Source organism: Podarcis filfolensis (assembly GCF_964270895.1).
Source record: "Podarcis filfolensis genome assembly, chromosome: 5".
Classification (NCBI taxonomy): Eukaryota; Metazoa; Chordata; class Lepidosauria; order Squamata; family Lacertidae; genus Podarcis; species Podarcis filfolensis.
This window is the reverse complement of record NC_139608.1, coordinates 3,775,350-3,794,228: the sequence shown is the minus strand read 5'-3', so window position 1 is coordinate 3,794,228 and position 18,879 is coordinate 3,775,350. Positions and strand designations below refer to the sequence as shown.

The 18,879-nt window shown below is 48.7% G+C and overlaps 2 protein-coding genes and 2 long non-coding RNA genes across 16 annotated transcripts in view; 1 reads left to right on the top strand and 3 right to left on the bottom strand.

Annotated features, from left to right (window-relative positions):
• The window catches only part of LOC310762169 (maestro heat-like repeat-containing protein family member 7), a 29,641-nt gene extending 25,538 nt beyond the window's left edge, over window positions 1-4,103 (bottom strand). For 2 of the 4 annotated variants that reach the window (XR_014547890.1, XM_083612787.1), the window contains exons 1-4: window positions 3,854-4,103; window positions 2,302-2,396; window positions 888-997; window positions 457-582 (exon numbers count right to left, since the gene is read on the bottom strand). Coding sequence is in view for 2 of the 4 variants with exons in the window: in XM_083612787.1 (XP_083468913.1) it covers window positions 457-582; window positions 888-997; window positions 2,302-2,371 (306 nt within the window). In the remaining 2 variants the exon portion in view is untranslated. Of the gene's footprint in view, window positions 1-456; window positions 583-887; window positions 998-2,301; window positions 2,400-3,853 lie in introns of all 4 variants that reach the window. The other 2 variants (XR_014547891.1, XM_083612788.1) reach the window with 2 other exon arrangements.
• A 17-nt stretch (window positions 4,104-4,120) lies between these two features.
• Window positions 4,121-15,982, top strand: LOC310762282. The gene is made up of 2 exons (XR_014547920.1): window positions 4,121-4,205; window positions 15,580-15,982. It is a non-coding gene; the product is annotated as an uncharacterized lncRNA (long non-coding RNA).
• On the bottom strand, window positions 4,725-6,823 carry LOC310762295. The gene is made up of 2 exons (XR_014547935.1): window positions 5,688-6,823; window positions 4,725-5,319 (listed from the first exon to the last, which is right to left on the bottom strand). It is a non-coding gene; the product is annotated as an uncharacterized lncRNA (long non-coding RNA).
• Window positions 10,773-18,879, bottom strand: part of TNK2 (tyrosine kinase non receptor 2) — a 104,801-nt gene continuing 96,694 nt past the window's right edge. For all 10 annotated transcript variants that reach the window (XM_083612746.1, XM_083612750.1, XM_083612747.1 and 7 more), the window contains 4 exons: window positions 16,966-18,347; window positions 14,040-14,135; window positions 12,806-12,933; window positions 10,773-11,155 (listed from right to left, as the gene is read on the bottom strand). In XM_083612746.1, the coding sequence (XP_083468872.1) occupies window positions 11,149-11,155; window positions 12,806-12,933; window positions 14,040-14,135; window positions 16,966-18,347 (1,613 nt within the window). In that variant the 3' untranslated portion in view covers window positions 10,773-11,148. The remainder of the gene's footprint in view (window positions 11,156-12,805; window positions 12,934-14,039; window positions 14,136-16,965; window positions 18,348-18,879) is intronic.

Sequence of the window (18,879 nt, the reverse complement as noted above, 5' to 3'; positions counted from 1 at the left end):
TAATCAAGAGCTGTTGCTTAAAAGAGCTGTGTCAGTTGCCCATCTTTCCCACTATACAACACTTCTAGTGCTAATCTTTCCTTGGGCTCCGTTAGGAGGAGTTTTTTAGGGCTATTTTCATTGTTCGCACTCACATGTACATGGGTTTAGTTTAAAACTACTGCTAGAGGACAAGAATCCCAAGACTACATTAAATGTAGCTAAATTCTGTGCGTCTGCAATCAATCGCAGGAAGCAAGTGGTATTCCATAGTGACTAAACCCCTAAATGTTAATTACAGGGGGCACGCTAATAATTAATTTTAATTTTTATATTTAAATCCTTGTTATATTCATATTGTCTTTTGTATTTCTGATATATATTTTTTATGATCTGTGATATTGTGTGTGTTGACGCTGGTCTGTGACCGTATTAATAAATTCATTCATTCATACATACATGGGTCGGCTTACTCACCATGAGAGTTTCTCTTATGAGGGTCGGGTTGTAGTGACGTTGACCAATGTAGCCCACCTCACTGCTGTCGAGGTTTGCGCTGATGAGGTCTATGCAGTCCAGGAACTTGACCTTCTCAGGTAATTCCTAGCCTCCCCAACCAAGGACAGGAAGATGAGTTCAAGAAGGATTAGCAAAAGCGGCAAGCCATCTTGACTACCGCAACATGCTCTCTGCGGGGCTGCCCCCGGAAAGATTTGGAAACTACGACTCTTCTGGGGGCGTTCCGCAGGGAATGTTTTACTCCAGTGCCGTGCCTACTTTGCTGGGTTCGAGCCCAATTCAAAGTATTCCTGAATTATGTGACTGGAGGGAGAAGCCCCCAACCCCTCCATTTTTAAGGAACTCATGTTGTAGCAGGGAAAGCGAGGGCAGGGTTGGGGTGCAGATACCTGGTGGCTTTTGTGGAGAAACTGGTGCATGAAGCGCATGACAGCCCTCATGTCTCCCTCAGAAGCTGCAGAACTAAATGTTGTCTGGGAGGAGTCTGAGCTTGGTGAATCTGAAACAGATTTATTAATTTAATAAGTAAATACTGCTCCTTTCCTCCCAGAGGAGCCCAAAGGAGCAAAAACAAAAAACCTTCATTATTAAAAAATATATATAAACAAAACAAAACAAATTTAAAAACTGCTAAACTCATCTAAAAGCAATGAAACACAATTAAACAACAGACAAGTTTTCAGCAAACGTCTAAAGCAGGGGTCAGCAACCTTTTTCAGCCGTGGGTTGGTCCACCCTCGAACAATGTGGGGGGCTGGACTATATTTTGAAAAAAAGATGAACGAATTCCTATGCCCCACAAATAACCCAGAGATGCATTTTAAATAAAAGCACGCATTCTACTCATATAAAAACATGCTGATTCCCGGACCGTCCGTGGGCCGGATTGAGAAAGCGATTGGGCCGCAATCCGGCCCCCAGGCCTTAGGTTGCCTACCCCTGGTCTAAAGGAATATGCATCTGCCTCATATGGGGATTGAACCTGAGACCTTGGTATCATCAGCACCACGCTCTAAGCAGCTGAGCTGTCCAGAGACAGAACTAAACCTTATCCTCCCACCTGTTCTGCACCAGTCTTGTCAGCTGAAGGGCAGGTGTACTGGTCTGGGGAAAATGGCCCGATGAGACAAAATGGACCCCTGGCAGGCTGGAGGTTCTGCACCCCGACGTAGTGGAAGCCTCCATGTGCAAAGCTGTGATTTGTGCTGGCAATTAAGACAAACCTATTCTCCAGGTTAAACCAGGTTAAACATGGCTTGCCGCTCAGAAGGTTGGCGGTTCGAATCCCCATGACGGGGAGAGCTCCCATTGCTCGGTCCCTGCTCCTGCCCACCTAGCAGTTCAAAAGCACGTCAAAGTGCAAGTAGATAAATAGGTACCACTCCAGCGGGAACATAAACGGCATTTCTGTGTGCTGCTCTGGTTCGCCAGAAGCGGCTTAGTCATGCTGGCCACATGACCTGGAAGCTGTACGCCGGCTCCCTCGGCCAATAAAGCGAGATGAGCGCCGCAACCCCAGAGTCGGCCAGGACTGGACCTAATGGTCAGGGGACCCTTTACCTTTACCTTTTTTCTCCAGGCAGCAGACTCAAGAGAATTTTCATAAACATGCTTCCATTTCTGAAGAATGAGGACATGATGCACCAACAGGAAACCCTCAAGCAGGAATTGAACGCAAGCGCCCTCTCCTCTCTTGCGGCTTCCAGCAACTGGTATTCAGAAGTATTGCTGCCTCCAGCTGTGAAGGAAGATCTCCACCTCTGGAAGCACCCTATGACTGTGTCACCAGCGAGAGGAGCTTACCTGCATTTTTGGGCGCCGACACTGAGTCTTCCCAGCTGCTAAGCTCTTGCAATGACTGTGTCCAAAACATTCTCCGATTCGTTTAGCAGGAAGCGCTGCTGGGGGAATGTTGATATTGGCTCATGTATGCTAGCAAGCCCAGGCACTGGGCATTCACCCAGTGCCACAACTGTATCTGTGATTAATGCGTGTCGGCTCAGTTATCTATCTGCTAGCTTGCAGTTAGTATGTGAGACATCAGGCTGTTGGTGTTACTTGTCCAGTGTTACATCTTGAATTGGTGGAGTTTATTTGGAGCAACAGAGATACTTTGCATTTGTACATATCTGTACATATCTGTATCTGCAATAGCCTACAAGCTGCGTTTATCTATGTCCAGAACTGTTTTAGTGAGCCTTATCTTCTGCAACAGTAAATTATTCAGACCTTAAGCCGTTTCTGTGTGGTGACTGGTACTGGGAGCAACTTCCATTGTGTGTGGATCTCACCTGAGATTCCCAATAGAGCATCCTGTTGAAATCCTGCAACAAATACAGCTCATAAGTGGCCCCTAGAAAGTTGTCTAGAAGGCAATGTGGCCCTAAGTGGGGAAAGAAACTGCAGTAGCAACTTTCGTAGTTTAACTGTGTGCCGTGTAAAGATAGTACCTCCTTTAATCTGTCCCAACTCTTCCAAAATTCAATTTCATTGAATGAAGGTGGTCGTGTAGGTGATTTGTTGCCATAGGAGACAATGATTGAAGATGCATTCCTACCTTTTTTTATCATTATAATGTCCATGTGAGAGAGGATGAAAGAGTGACAGATTTTGGACACACAAAATCAGCGATCAAGAGAGACTGAGTTTTGGATCTGTATCTGCATGTGTTTTTTATTTGGAATGTCTCTCCCCAAGTTGTTGTTTAGTCGTTTAGTCGTCTCCGACTCTTTGTGACCCCCTGGACCAGAGCACACCAGGCACCTCTGTCTTCCACTGCATCCCGCAGTTTGGTCAGACTCATGTTGGTAGCTTCGAGAACACTGTCCAACCATCTCGTCTCCCCAAGTTATGTTTACACAAATATATTGTCTTCCTGTTCATTATACTTATTTAGACTAGGATATTTACTGTATTCTATATTTGATCTTCTTTTGTAATGTTGTATTTCATAATGTTCTGTTTAATCTGTAAACTGCTTAGAGGGAATTATGAAATGATATAGAAATTATTGAAATATGTAAACTTTGGGACATCTCTTGGAGTTAAGTTATGCTCAGCCTGTAGATCTGGGCAAATAATACCATATATCAAAAAAGACACAAACCTCCAATGATGTCATTTGAAGGAAACTGACCTTAAATGCACATTGGAAACCCTGAAATCTCTCTCAGAAATTGGGGTGCAGTATAACAATATGATACAATGCAACACACAGCGAACACTAATGGAGCTGTGTAAAAAATGAATCATTTTGCAAGAGACCGCCCCAGCCCAGTAAGAGTTTTACTCACAATCTTGCATCTTTTGAAAAGAACGGAAAACAAAACAAGGAAAAAAAATGATTGCATCCTACCTGCTGAGCAAATATGAGAGAATGATTTCGCTGCCAACCTGGGACAGTGGCTAGAGGTGTTTTTCACCCTTAAAAGTGTCACTGTTTCAAATCCATAGTAAGCCAACAGATGAAAGGAAAATGAGTGTAGAAAGGTTTGGTGGTCAACACAACTGAAGATGTGGTCTGGATATTACTGGCTTGAGCCAAGGATTGCCAGCAACTGAACCAGGCAAGGTGGCGGTTGAGATCAAGTGCCCGTGGCAGTTATTGATGTCATAATGGGCAACCAATGACACACAACAATCAAATGCTCTGCTCCAACGGACGTTTCCCTCCTAAGCTGGTCTTGCCTCTGGAGAGCTTCATGGAGGTTCAAATTATGAAAAGTTACTGGTGCAGGTATAAAACGGTTATATAAAACAACACCCCAATTTTAATGGAACCCTATTTGTACGAGTGCATCTTGCTGACACTTTCCTTACCGCAAAAAGTCATTAAAAAAAGAGAGAGCCAGAGCGTGTGGGTCTGCAGTGCGAGGGAGCCAAATTGCTTTAATCCACCTTCAATTGGGCAAACCTAAATTTGCCAGCATGTCATTGAATTCCTCTTACTAAATGGTGACAGCCTGCAGGAGGTCCCTGGTTATGCTAGGCTAGGATACTGGAACTCCTGCGTATTCTGTATAAAATGTTCTGGGTGTCCATTCAACTGATTTTTGGAAAAATCTTTACCCTGACCTTTGACACCAGAGGTTTGTGTGTGTTTTCTGGGCATACCCTATTCCTGTGATTGTAATCTGCTTTAACCGTTTTGGATTGTGAGTCTTAAATTGTTGTAACCTGTTCTGGGACCTGCTGGTTAAGGATGTGTAATAAATTTTAAATAATAATAATAATAATAATGTTTAATTATTATTTCTATTTAAAAAAACCTGATGGTTTAAGAGCAGAGTTTATGTCACTTCAGAAAATTGCTGAGTGCCCCGGGGGCACCAAGAACAAGGAAGTGCAAAGGCAAGTCCTTCTGTGTTGATATTGTTTTCCTGCTGCCTTCACCACCTCATTAGGGACCTTTCCAAACTTGTTTCTCATGTAGTGGGTCACCTTGTCTTGACTGTGAGCACTGCGGAGTGCCTCCGACGATCCAGATGTGTTGAATATTTGCACATCAGTGTCATGTTCACCTCTTGGCTTGGCAGCTGCTGCTGAGATGCAAACGCTCCAGCACATACAAACAGAGCAGGCTTGGCCAACCTGGTGCCCTCCAGATCGTTTGGACTGAAACACCTGCCACCTGTGATAACTGGCCCTGCTGGCAGGGGTTGAAGGTTCTGGAGTGCACCAGGTTGGGAGAGGGACACTTGAAGAGCACGGCATTTGAGTAGCGTTACCCATAATGCAAAGTGCAAGAAGACACCCAGAGCACTCTGGGAACGGTAGTTCTCTGGAGAACAGAAGAGCCTTCTTTCATGCTATTGAGGGCTTCTATCTCCTAATAAAGGGACGCGGGTGGCACTGTGGGTTAAACCACAGAGCCTAGGACTTGCTGATCAGAAGGTCGGCAGTTCGAATCCCCGCGACAGGGTGAGCTCCCGTTGCTCAGTCCCTGCTCCTGCCCACCTAGCAGTTCAAAAGCACGTCAAAGTGCAAGTAGATAAATAGGTACCGCTCTGGCAGGAAGGTAAACGGCGTTTTTGTGCGCTGCTCTGGTTCGCCAGAAGCGAATTAGTCATGCTGGCCACATGACCCGGAAGCTGTACACTGGCTCCCTCGGCCAGTAAAGCGAGATGAGCGTCGCAACCCCAGAGTCGTTCACGACTGGGCCTAATGGTCAGGGGTCCCTTTACCTTTACCTATCTCCTAATTCTCTCCTTTACAACCTCTTAAGTGATAATGTAATTTACAATTTATCATTGATTTGTAGGAGAAAATTGAACTTGGTAGGGCTTAATCTAACTGACTTTGGAAATTCTGACCCCAAAGATACATGAGAAATTATCAGGAAGAATCTTACAGAAAAAAGTGTTCTCTCCAATCTCGAGGTTGCAAAGCACAGCGCTTGCTCTCCCCTCTATTTAAATCTCCCTTTGTGTAGAGATTTTCAAAAGGGATACATGACAAATCTGAAGAATCATGAATTGTGCAGGCTGTTTATGTTAGCCAGATTTATATGTTTCCCTCAATGATAGTGAGAGGAAGATATTTAGCTCTCCCAGAATCAGAGCGTCTCTGCAAATGTAGTAAACAGGAACCTGACACTTTAGAGCATATTTTCTTTTCTTGTGATTTTGGCATTTATGCCAGAAGACAATTGTTAGAGGCCTTACAACTCAATAGGCTGATTTCTATGCTACCAACCGTTCAGGACCTGCTTTCGGACAAGAATGATCAAATTACTTTAATAGTGGCTGATTTTTTGAGTGCTGTAGAAAGACTGGGTCATTATAAAGAGAATTAGTGGTTCTTAATTGATTGGGGATTCGGTAGTGCTGTATTATATTATTTATGCAAACTGATTTTCTCTGGAGTTAAAGATCTGACTGGGACAAACCTTGTTATGTTGAGCTTGTATTTTGCACAATGTGTATACGGTGTCTGTTTGATAATGTGTGGTTTGCTATGCCTAATAAAGTATAACTATACTAGCTATTGGACACGGGTGGCACTGTGGGTTAAACCACAGAGCCTAGGACTTGCCGATCAGAAGGTTGGCGGTTTGAATCCACGCGACGGGGTGAGCTCCCGTTGCTCAGTCCCTGCTCCTGCCCACCTAGCAGTTCGAAAGCACATCAAAGTGCAAGTAGATAAATAGGTACCGCTCCGGCGGGAAGGTAAACGGCGTTTCCATGCGCTGCTCTGGTTCTCCAGAAGCGGCTTAGTCATGCTGGCCACATGACCCGGAAGCTGTACGCTGGCTCCCTTGGCCAATAAAGTGAGATGAGCAACGCAACCCGAGTCGGCCACGACTGGACCTAATGGTCAGGGGTCCCTTTACCTTTACTAGTCTAGTGTTGCTTTAACTTTTCAAAAGCCTGACATTATCGCTGTTAACTTTTTCCTTTACCTTTACCTTATACTAGCTATTGAGGGCTGGCAGCTGTGTGAAAAAAGGGATGCTTCCATTTCCAGGAAGAGAAATCTTCAGAATTCTTAGGCTTGCTGTTAGGATATTTCCGTTCCACCTTAAAAGGGAGCAGGATGTTTGTGTCACAGCCTGCGTAAGTTCCTGTCTCACAGGATGTTTATGCTATATGTTCCTTTCGTTTTCTGTCTGTTTTGCCTGAGCAGTTGGAGCAGACGGTCATGTTTTCTTTGTTCTGACCAACGCCAAATAAACTGTAAATATGCATGTTCTGCTCTCATGCTGTGCAACTTCTTGCTGTGTGAATTCTGCTGTTTAGAGTGTGCTCTAAGCCAGAGGCTTAGTGTCGCTAAATTGCTGATACTGCGTGGCTACGGGAGGTCGATGGATCGTCCGGCACCGAGCTTGGAGGGTCAGATGGATTCTATCTCCCTGGCAGTATCCCAACAACAGGTCATGGGCCCAGCACGCTCCCGCCGCGCCACTCTGCTGAGGTATGTGTGGGAAAAGCGAAAGCAGAGGCTTTTCTGTTGCCGCGGCAGCCTTTTTGATGTCCGGCTGGCCTAATTGGCCTGGGAGCCGAGCCAAGCAGGCTTCGTGATTTATGGGTGCCAAGATAAGGAGTCTCTGAAGTGAAGAAGACTCACGGCTGACGTTAAGAGGTGGAATGGAGTTTTTCCAAGCCTCTGAAGCTGCTGAGTGCCCAAAATTAAATCGGGACAATTATGAGACCTGGGCAAAATGGTGTGAGAGTTTATTGCGCCAGTTTGGAGTGTGGCATACTGTGTCTGAAGCCCCTCCAGTTCCTCTGACAGGGAGATGGGAGGCTCAGAATTCGAGAGCCATAGACGTAATAGTCTTGTACATTTCACATGAAGTGTGTATCTTGTGCAGAGAACAAGGTGAAGGTTGCTCCAAAAGGCAAGGAGTCTAGCAGGCAGGCTTCCAAACCCTACCAGCTAGTTCACGCAGACCTGGTAGGTCCTCTAGCGCCCTCTTTGGGAGGGGCAAGGTACTTCATGGTTCTAATTGATTCTTTTTCCAGTTACATTCATGTGTTTATGCTCGAGCAGAAATCGCAAGCATTTCCTAGGTTCAAGGCATTCTGTGCTTGGTTGGAGAATGCTCATGGTAAACGGATTGGCTGTCTGTTTACTGATCGGGGCGGGGAGTTCACTTCTCAGCAGTTTGAAGCTTTCCTGACTGAGAAGGGAATCCAGCATGACTTGTCAACGCCTAGATCGCCATGGATGAATGGGCTTGCGGAGAGAGCAAATCAAACGTTGCTGCAAGGAATAAAAACCTTATTGCATGATGCCACCCTCCCTGAGAAGCTTTGGGGGGAGGCTCTCTCGAATTTTGTTTACAGTTTTAATCGCAGACTGTCATCACCTATTGGCTGCACTCCCTATGAGAAAATGTTTGGTAAGAAACCTAACACCAAGCACTTGAGAATCTTTGGTTCTGACATGTGGGTACACACCCCACAAAGCAACAAGCTTGGGAAGCGTGGGGCACATGGTTTGTTCATGGGGTACGAAAAAGGTGCATACAGAGTATGGATGACTAACTCTAAATCCATAAAGTTCACAAGGAGTGTTGAGTTCAATCCTAAGTGGGGGGAAAATGTGGGAATTTTCCAGAGTTATCCAGAGGAGGAGATGAGTCCAGAAGACTTGCGTCTAGTTCGCAGGTCTGAAAGGGCGACCAAAGGCAAACCTCCAAAGAGATTTGCTGATGAGTTTGCTAAGACAGCAACTGCTGTTCTTAGTAGCTCAGAGAAGGTGTGGGAACCTTCAAGCTTCAAAGAGGTCCAGGAGTTAACCTCTAAAGATGCTGAGCCTTGGCTTAATGCCATGAAGGCTGAAGTTGATTCCTTGAACAGGAACCAAACTTGGGAACTGGTACCGGTAGTCCCAGGGATGAGACTGGTTGGCAGCAAATGGGTCTTCAAGGCCAAGACAGACCAGAATGGCAAGGTTGTCAGACACAAAGCCAGATTGGTTGCCAGAGGTTTTTCACAGGTACCAGGGCAGGATTACCACGAGACCTACTCACCCACGGTCAAATATGAGAGCATTCGGCTGATGCTCAAGATAGCTGCGGAGGAGAAACTGCATGTTTCCCATCATGACATAAATACAGCTTTTTTGTACGGGATTTTGGGGGAGGAGCTGTACATGCTTCCACCTGACGGGATGCAGATACAGAAGGGAATGGTCTGTAAACTGCGGAAATCCTTATATGGTCTCAAGCAGAGTGCCAGGTGTTGGAACACAAAACTCACTGAAACGTTGCTTTCTCTAGGTTTTCACCAGGGCAAAGCTGATCCGTGTGTGTTTGTCAAGGAGGAGGGGCAAAACAAACTGTATTGTTTATGTTTTGTTGATGATCTTCTGATGTTTTGGAAGAATCAGGCTTTCTACCAAAGCACCCTAGCTCAGCTGAAGGAGCACTTTGACATGAAGGATCTTGGTGAGGTATCCAACTATCTTTCTCTGCAGGTGGAGAGGGACCAAGCAGGTAATTTTCTGGTACACCAAACACAGAAAATTGCTGATGTATTAACCAGGTTGAATTTGGTTGATGCAAACCCAGCAGACACACCGATGGTGACAGGTTACCAGGTAGACAGTACTGCTGAAGCGTTTTCTGACACAACGCTGTACAGATGCATTCTAGGCAAGTTGAATTTCATTGCTAGATGTTCAAGACCTGACATTGCTGTAAGCACTAACCTGCTTAGCAGACATGCTAACAATCCTACTGTTCAGGATTGGAAAGCTCTGAAGCGCATAGCCCGGTATTTGAAAGGGACTATGCACTACAGGCTGAGGTTCACCAGTCAGAAGACTGGAGGTCTTGAAATCTTTGCGGATGCAAGTTTTGGAAGTGACACCACGGATGGTACAAGCACTTCTGGAGTATGCTACATGTACAACCACTGCCTGTTTGACTGGTTGTGCAAAAAGCAGACGACAGTTAGCCTAAGTTCCTGTGAAGCAGAACTCAATGCTCTGTCATTTTCACTCATGGATTGTGAATGGTTGATGCAACTGTTTAAGGACATTGGGGTTTCTGTGAAATGTCCTATACAAGTGTATCAAGACAATAGATCTTGTTTGGCTTTGCTGAAGTCGGAGAGTTGCAAGCAAAGGACCAAGTACTTGCAGATTAAGCTACATCGTGCAAGAGAGTGTATTCAGAAAGGACTCATTCAGGTGTCCTACATGCCAGGAAATGAAATTCCTGCTGATCTGTTGTCTAAGGTTGTTAACAGAGAACAACTTAAGGTTTACGTACAAAGGTTGCAATTGGGTTGAACCACAGGTACTACAGGTTACACGGAAAGGGGGAGGATGTTAGGATATTTCCGTTCCACCTTAAAAGGGAGCAGGATGTTTGTGTCACAGCCTGCGTAAGTTCCTGTCTCACAGGATGTTTATGCTATATGTTCCTTTCGTTTTCTGTCTGTTTTGCCTGAGCAGTCGGAGCAGACGGTCATGTTTTCTTTGTTCTGACCAACGCCAAATAAACTGTAAATATGCATGTTCTGCTCTCATGCTGTGCAACTTCTTGCTGTGTGAATTCTGCTGTTTAGAGTGTGCTCTAAGCCAGAGGCTTAGTGTCGCTAAATTGCTGATACTGCGTGGCTACGGGAGGTCGATGGATCGTCCGGCACCGAGCTTGGAGGGTCAGATGGATTCTATCTCCCTGGCAGTATCCCAACACTTGCACCTTCTCCTACTGGACTCCAATGCGACCAGTTTCCACCAAGTCCTCGCCCAAACACTGTCCACCACCCTGCCCGCCCCATTCGCCCGCGGACATGAATTGCCATTTGATCCGCCACTCCTTTCTCTCCAAAATAGAATAGTATATTTATATATTAATGTAACACTTCTCTTTACAAAATAAATCCGACACGAAGCAATGGGAATAATGGTCGGAAGCGGGGGGACGGGGACGACGACGACAAGCAAACACGAAGCCGCCTGGGGTCGGCGGAGGGGGAAGGGTCAGCGGCCCGGTCTCTGGTGCGGGGGGAACGCGTGTGGGTTTGGCCCAGCGGGACCAAGCTACAGTCTTGTGTGCCTCTGCTCTGCTGTCCTCTGCCTCGGGGCAACTTAGGCTCAGTCCGTACACCTCCTCAGAAAGGGCTCCTCAGAGCAGCACCAACCACGGAAACCCATGTTGGGTCAACCAGTCCTGTTTTGGGGTACTCCTGCAGCTCACCGCCTGCAAGGGGAAAGATTCAGTAAGTGGACGATGACAGCAAGAATTCAGTAAATGTGGAGTGGGCCTCTGAGGCAGCAGAGAGTCCCCCAACCCTTCCCAAAAACGAAAGAGAGAGAGAGAAAGAGAGAGAGAGAGATACCGTATTTTTCGCTCTATAAGACACACTTTTCCCCTCCAAAAAAGTAATGGGAAATGTGTGTGCGTCTTATGGAGCGAATGCAGGCGGGAGGCTCTGCTCAGCGCTCCCTTTAAAGAGCCGCGTGGAGCGTGTGTGCGGTTCTTCAGGGCTTTTCCCCAAGGAGGGAGAAGGGCTGCCCTCCTCCCTCCTTGGGGAAAAGCCCCCAAGAGCCGCACACACACACACTCTGCATGCTCTTTAAAGGGAGCGCGGCTCTTGGGGGAGCCTTAGCCGCATGCAGCCTCTCCCGGGCAGGGGATGAAGGCTCTCCCTGCCCAGGAGAGGCTGCATGCGGCTATCCCATAAGCCAGGACAGCGAGCAGGATCGCTGTGCAGCGATCCCGCTTGGTGTCCTGGCTTCTGGGATTCAAAATCCCCCCCCTTGTTTTCCTCTTCCAAAAACTAGTATGCGTCTTATGGTCTGGTGCGTCTTATGGAGCGAAAAATACGGTAGCTGTCCATATTGAATCCTCTCTCTCCATGTGATACTGCATCTGAGCATCAGCCAAGGACTTTTCCCACCATAAGCAACAGCCTTTTTCACCTGCCTTGGCTTCAGGATGGAGTTTCTGGTACGGGTATTATGTGCCTGTGTCTTTTGCTGAACAAAGTGGAAGATTAGACTGTCTGCCACTATGCTTTTTACTATGCCTTTATTATGTTTTTGTCATTGTTGTTTTGTAATCAGAGAATCATAGAATTGTAGGGTTGGAGGGGACCCCCAAGCATCATCTAGTCCAACCCCTTAATGGGTTTCTAATGTTGTACACTGCCCTGATATCTTTTGATAAAGGGTGGTATATAAATTGAAATAATAATAATAATAATAATAATAATAATAATAATAATAATAATAAGTAGCAGTAGTAGTATTAGTCATGGGGTTGGAGAGAGTGTATGTGTGCGACTTCAACCGTGCTTAGCTTGTTTTTGGTAATTAATTTGTTAATGTCATTAATCCTATTTTATGCATTATGAGTGCTGCAGTGCTTTGCAATTCCTTAACCTGACTTTTGTTGTGCTGTTTAGCTCAATTTTTTAGTTGTTTCGTTAATAATGTTTTATAGAAGGTGGTTTGCTTCACTGATGGTTTGTCATAGTTTTTCTGGCGATCTGTTAATTACTCCATACGGTTTATGTTGTCATGGGGATGTTCTGTTGTGTTGTTGGTATTTTTTGTTTGTTAGCTGTTTTTTTACTCGTGTGAGTGAAAAGCTGCGTGGAAATAGAATAAAACGAATGGATGGAAATGTAGGGTAGCATTTGGGCTGCTAAGGTCAACATTTAGGTCTGCTTCCCCACCCACTTTTGTGCCGGCCCACGGCCCCAGGATGAAAAAAGGTCCCTTGCCCCCACCACCTCTCTGCTCTAGGTGATCTACTGAGGCCGCCCTGGCTTCTCTGCCCCAAGGAGCAGGCAGCCACTGAGAAATCAGTCCACAGCCGTGGCACAAAGCGTTGTCCTGCTCTTACTTGAGCCGGAAGGCGCTGTAGGGATCCAGCAAGTGAGAGCTGGCCTGCTCCAGGTTCCAGTCGAACATCTCCAGGACTTTGTGGCACTCGAGCCGTGTCTTGAGGCCCAGGCAGAAGAGCTGCTCCACCTGTGGGGAAGGACAGGGCACAAGGCTGAGCTGGGGGGAGGCAGGCAGGTAAGGCTCTGAGCCACAAACTCACGGGTGCGGGGCTCCCATCCTGGGGCTGTGCCCGGCCCGGCCAGCGGAGGGGGCTTAGTGAGCCAAGTGCAACAAGGAGACATTGTCCTGGCAGCATTTGGATGGAAGAGCTCCATCCCACCTTGCCAAGCAATATTGGGATGGCAAGGAACCCAGGAAGCGGCCTTGTACTGTGATAGGAATTTTATGGTCTTAGATATGTGGTAATGTTCATAAGCGTGCCAACCAAGCACGTACATAGATCAGCACATAGACCAACCTGGAACCATTTTGATTCCTAAACTGAGCAAATGTTTTCTCTGCAAGGTCAAAGTGGGAAACCTTCCATTGTCTCTTTCCTCACAAATCCTGTCTTAAGGGAACATTTAAGATATGAATAGGGTGTGAGCCTGTGACCTGGCCCAGGAACTAAGTATTTATCTTTACAAAAGACTGGCCAGGCTCCCCAGGCAATCCAATCAAGGTAACCTGCCAGACAGGAGATAAACAATGCACTCAAATTTATGTTGTAGACCGCCTTTTCTGTGATGTAGGTATGATGTATTTGAGGGGTGGTCTTAGGTTACACCCCTTCTGTGATGTATGTATGATGTTTCTGGGGGTGGTCTTGAGCTACAGGGTAGCAATTTCAAAAGTCTTTATAAGGCCTTGCACGCCATTTTTCTGGGTTCCTCCTCTCTCCTGCAGGTGAGGGGAGCACCCTGTTGCAACAGATCAATAAAGATCAAACTTACTAGTTGCTTTGCTTCTCAATATTCTCTGGTTGGCCTCTGTTATCTTCTCCTACCAATAGGGAACCTATGTAAGGACTCTATATGGGCTCTTGGATACCCCATAAGGGAAAAGGGCAATTTTTGTTTCCAACAGTACCCAGACTATTCCTCCCTCCGTCTCCCCCAACCAGCCGCGGTTCTCCAGGATTTCAGGCAAGGACCCTCTCTCCTGGCTTGTGGCCTATTGCATGCAGAGAGGATGCCCTACGGCTGAGCCACAGCCCCCCCCCCCCAAAGCACACCTCCCTGGCTGCCGTTTACCTTCAGGTACTGAATGGCCTTCTGCACATTCCAGCTGTGGTTTTGCAGTGCCGTGTGGCACTCCTCCGTGGTGACGCCGTGAACCGTCTCTTGGACCTGCAGCGAAAAGCACAAATGTAGCAAGAGAATGGTTTATTTTTATTATTATTATTATTATTATTATTATTATTATTATTATTTACTTCTCTGCGCAGCATTCGGACCCCCTTACATAAATGCAGCGCAGAGAAACAAAACCGTAATAAGAACTCCGTTTAAAACTCCCACCTGTTTTTAGAAACAGAAACTCAGCCTGCACTAGTTTTGGTCCATCTAGCTCAGAGGTTTTCAACCTTTTTGAGTCCACGGCTCCCTTGACCAACTACCTTCTTTCTTCAGCTCCCCTGTGGGGCTCAGGAGCTCAGTGAGGTCGCCCCTTGCCTGCAGAGCAGGCAGCCTCTCAAACTTTTTCGAACACCCTCCCTCAGCCTCGTCTCCTCTCCCCTCACCTTGGGAGTCATCAAGGTAGCCTCTGCCGCCATCCCTGGTCTCTGAGCTGCCCCCACCCCAAGAGAAGTGATTCCTCACACTGCCCCACAGGGGCCTAGGACTTGTCTGTCCATTCCCAACAGCAAGGGCTGGTAGACTGGCTGTCAGGAGTGTGTGCAGGAGCCGGGCCCTCTGACCAGTAGGGCTTCGCAGGACTGGGGCCTTCCTAAGCTTGTCCTGGAGAGGCAAGGCGTGGCCCCACAGGTGAGGCCGTTTGGTAACTCACTGCACCTGGTGGCAAGAGCTGGCAAGGCTTCTTGCTGTGTTTGGCTTCTTGCTTCCTGATCCTCGGACCCATGACTTTGTGACTCCCTGCTTCCTGACCCTCGGACCCCCGGCTTCTGGACCCTCGTGCCTGCTCCCACCCCGCCATCTTGCCCCCGGTCCCGACGTCCTCAGCCAGGACTTTGATCACCCTTAGGCCAGACCGTGACACTGGCTGGCTGGGTTTCCTCACCCGCATGCTTGCTTGCTTCGAGGCCGCCTCAGCTCCTGGCAACCAGCACCCCCTGGCCAGCGTCAGAGACACCATTCACCTGGGGAGCTTGTAGCCAGGGCTGCCGCAACGAACAGCTGTGCAAGCCTTTAGGGAGGCAGAGACTCAAGAGGGAGGGAAGGAAAGAGGGACAGAGGCCAGTGTTGCCATCGGCACCCCTGACCATCATTCAAGGCACCCCAGGGTGCCACGGCACACTGGTTGAAAACCACTGATCTAGCTGATTACGGTCACCAAGAACTGACAGCAGCTCTGCAGGGGGCCTTCCCAGCTTTCTGCTTGGAAATCAGATGCCCTGACCCTGAGCCGCAGCCCTCTCCCACTCTTGACCTAAACACAAAAAATGAGGTGTGGTGATATTGGGAAATCTCAGTAGTTTAAAAACTTTGGTTCAAGTTGAAGAGGAGCATGCTGGGAGAACCAAAGACTGTAGAATGTTGGGAATGTGTATTTGGGTCTTAATTGCAGACTTTTGACTTTAAAAGTGTGAGCGGGGTTATTTTTTTCCCTTAGCAGGAAGAAAGTTTCTACCTGATTTGTGGTCTTGACACCTGGGTGTCTGGGACGTAGATTCAGAGTGAGAGGGTTATCTGGCTAATTTACAACTCAAAGAATCTGGTGTGTCTCTGGGAATGCTTTAATCTTCAAGGCCCTTTTGAATAAACAGAGTTCAGCTGCCTCTTAAGAAGCCTGAGTTATTATTCCTCGTGTAACCATTAGCAAATTGCTAATTAATCCAAAGAACCGATTGGTTTCTAAGTTTGAATCCACGTGGGTTCAAGAAGGATAAAACCTGAAGAAACTAAGATGCAAATTGCAACAGATCATCTTGCCAAGCAGAGAATCCTATGATTTGTAAGAGATGTGCCAACTTTTATGCTCTGAATAACCTTTCTCTTTAATAAATTTGGAAAAAGGATTTTTTCCTGCCTTTGTATTTTGGGCCTTTCTGTTGGGGAAGCTGAACCAGTGCCTAATCCACTTAGTCGCCTCCCAGAGCACCTGTTGGATTTCTGTCTGTGTCACTGTAAAGTGACATAGAGTGGGGCAGTCCGGAAAAAACTGAAGAGTAATTCCCTTCCTTGGGTTACTTTTCGGGGGCTGTTCTGGGATAAGGAAGTGGTGGCAGCAACTACTGCTTGAATTTGTGTTTTGAAAACCCCATTTGCGTGCCTGTCTCTCGCCCTTCCGGGTCCTGCCGGAGTTTGGAGAACTGGTTGGGGGAGTAGGGAGTGCGTGTGAATGCTCCATGAGGGCTAGTGGGGAGACTTGGGTCAGGTTTGTACACATGAAGCTGAATCAGAACATTGGCCCACCCAGCACAGCGCAATGGCTCTCGGGTCTTTCAGATCACCAAATAGTGATCCCCAGTCACACCGTGGGGACAGAACTGACGAAGGGCAGTTTGGAAAAGGAGGAGCATAATAACTAGTGATGCCGTGGGGTGGGTATGGGTCCAGTGGCGGAATGGGGGCAGAGCAACCAATACGACTCCTACCGCTGGACACCCGGCGACATTCCAGCCAACCAAAAAGAGTCAGAGGTTTCTGCTCACAGCCTTCCCTTCACCCAGGCAACCATTAGGCATTACTGCCATTTAGGGACACAATCTAGCCAGGAAAAAGCTCTCCCGGAGGGCAAAGAGAAAGGAGGTGTGGGGCCTGGAGAGGGTGCCAAGGATCAGATAATCTTGGAGGGCCACATTTTGGCCCATGGGCCTTCCTGCACCCTTGTTGCCGCAGGAGTCCGTTGGAGGACCTCGGCCCAGAATTTGGGGGTTTACTTTTAGCACATGGTCCACCCAGACAAAGCAACAAGACACGTTTTCGGATGGCAAGGTTGGTTTCGAAGCCTGCCCGCCGACACAGGGAGCTCTTACCCCAACCCAAGAGAGCCACTCACCAGCCGTATTTTCTCCGAGGGCCTGGGGCTATCGGAGCTGTCGTAGATGATCTTCTGAAGGCCGCAGGAAGCCTTGAAGGGGACGTTGCTGTTGTTGGAGGAGAAGTTGGCTTTGTAGTCAGGCTGCTGCTGGACCATGGGCCGGACAGTGGCCGTGGTGACCACCCTGGCCGGAGGTGGGTCTTCCTCGGGGTTCTTGGCCTCCTTGAAGAACTTCTCGTACTTGTCCAGGTAGGGCGGGCGCTCGGGGAGGAGGTAGTAGTGGGTGTTGCTGACCTTCCGGCCGTCCTTGACGATGGGCAGGATGCAAGGCCCCTTGGCGCTCTCCTTCCCTTGCGCTTGGATCACCTTTGGGGTGGCGTACTTGGGGTCCAGGGCAAAGCTCTGGGTGGTGGGCATGGGCTGCTTGCCGGGTGACGTGGACAGGAAGGCCCCCAGGGACAATGGGGAGCACAGGTTGGTCCTCGGCTGCGGGGACCCCCCTTGCAGAGCCATGGGGCTGGGAGTTCTGGAACCAGGCTGGGACAACGGTTCTCGTGGTGGGATCTGGGGAGGCCGGTCCTCCTCGCCCGCCGAGGCCGGCGACAGCTCCCCGGACCAGCGCCCGTGCTCGTTCCGGCGGATCGGTCGGGGCAGGATGGGGACGCGAGGCGGGATCTGGGGCTTGTCCTCCCCTGGGCTGGGCGTGGAGGCCACAGACGAAGCTCCCAAGGGCACATTGAGGTGCTTCATACATTCCTGCTGGAGTTCTTGGAAAAGCTCGGTCGTCTGGGCAGGGCTAGGCTGCTTGATCTCCTTGGGGGGCAGGAAGAGGTTGTCCTCCAGCGGGAGAGTCGTGGGGTCTTCCTTGGACCCAAAGCCATCCCCGGTCTCCCCCTTCTCCCAGTTTTTGCAGCTGCCCCGGCCCCCCACCAGCCCTTCTGCGCTGTTGATGGAGCACACCTCGAAGTCGTCTTCGTCTTGCGCTACGTCATCGTACGCGGGGGGCGGAGGGAGGGGCCGGGCGTCCCAGTCCACGATGGGCGTCGGGTGGAGGGGCCGGGGCAGTGCTTGCGTAGGGCTCTGAGGGGGTGTCTTGTCCAAGAGGGAGAAGGCTTCCATGGCCAGCTTCGCCAGAGATGGGGCACAGAGCTCCCCGACGGGCGAGGGGGTGGTGGGGACGGGTTCGTCCCCGAAGTCGATCAGTGTTACCTCGCTGCCGGGCAGAGCGCCTCCCTTGGTCCGGGGCAGTAGGAGCCTCTCGCCCACTTTGGTGCCAGAGATGCGGGCCGATGGCTTGGCTGGGCGCAGACCTCGCCCCGTGCCGGGCTTCTTCAGGCAGAGGTGCTTGAGGCCTAAGGAGAGCGGGTTGTCCTCTTCGCTCACAGGATCATACGAGGGCTCTGGAAGGGAAAAGGGGGCTGGGTGAGGTCCTGGGGGCAGAGGGTGCTCTGATGCTCATAGGCTATCTGAGCTAGGAAGAGGAGTCCCCGTCCTTCTGACATCATACCGTCTGACGCCAAGAAGGCCACTCAGAACCCACAAGGTTGGGTTATGGGGAACCCTGGTCATCTCAATAACCCTGGCAACCTCTAGTTGAGCCTTTGCCAAGTGGATGCCCTCTAGATGTTTTGGAGTACCATGCCCATCACCCAAAACATCTGGAGGGCACCAGCTTGGCAAAGGTTGCTTGATACCTCCATAATATCCTATACAACTCTCAACACTTTGATGACTGCCCCATTGCTGCCCCTGCTCATCAACCCCCAACCCTTCCTCTACCCTTTTGTTTCACCAACGTCTGAAAATATGATACAGAGCTTTGATATCCCTAAAGGATTTAGGGGTAAGTGATAATTTGAGGTCATGAATTTTAGCTTTGGTTTTTTCCAGAGCAAGGGTGGCCATGGGCCCGTGCGCAGACTTGAGAAACTG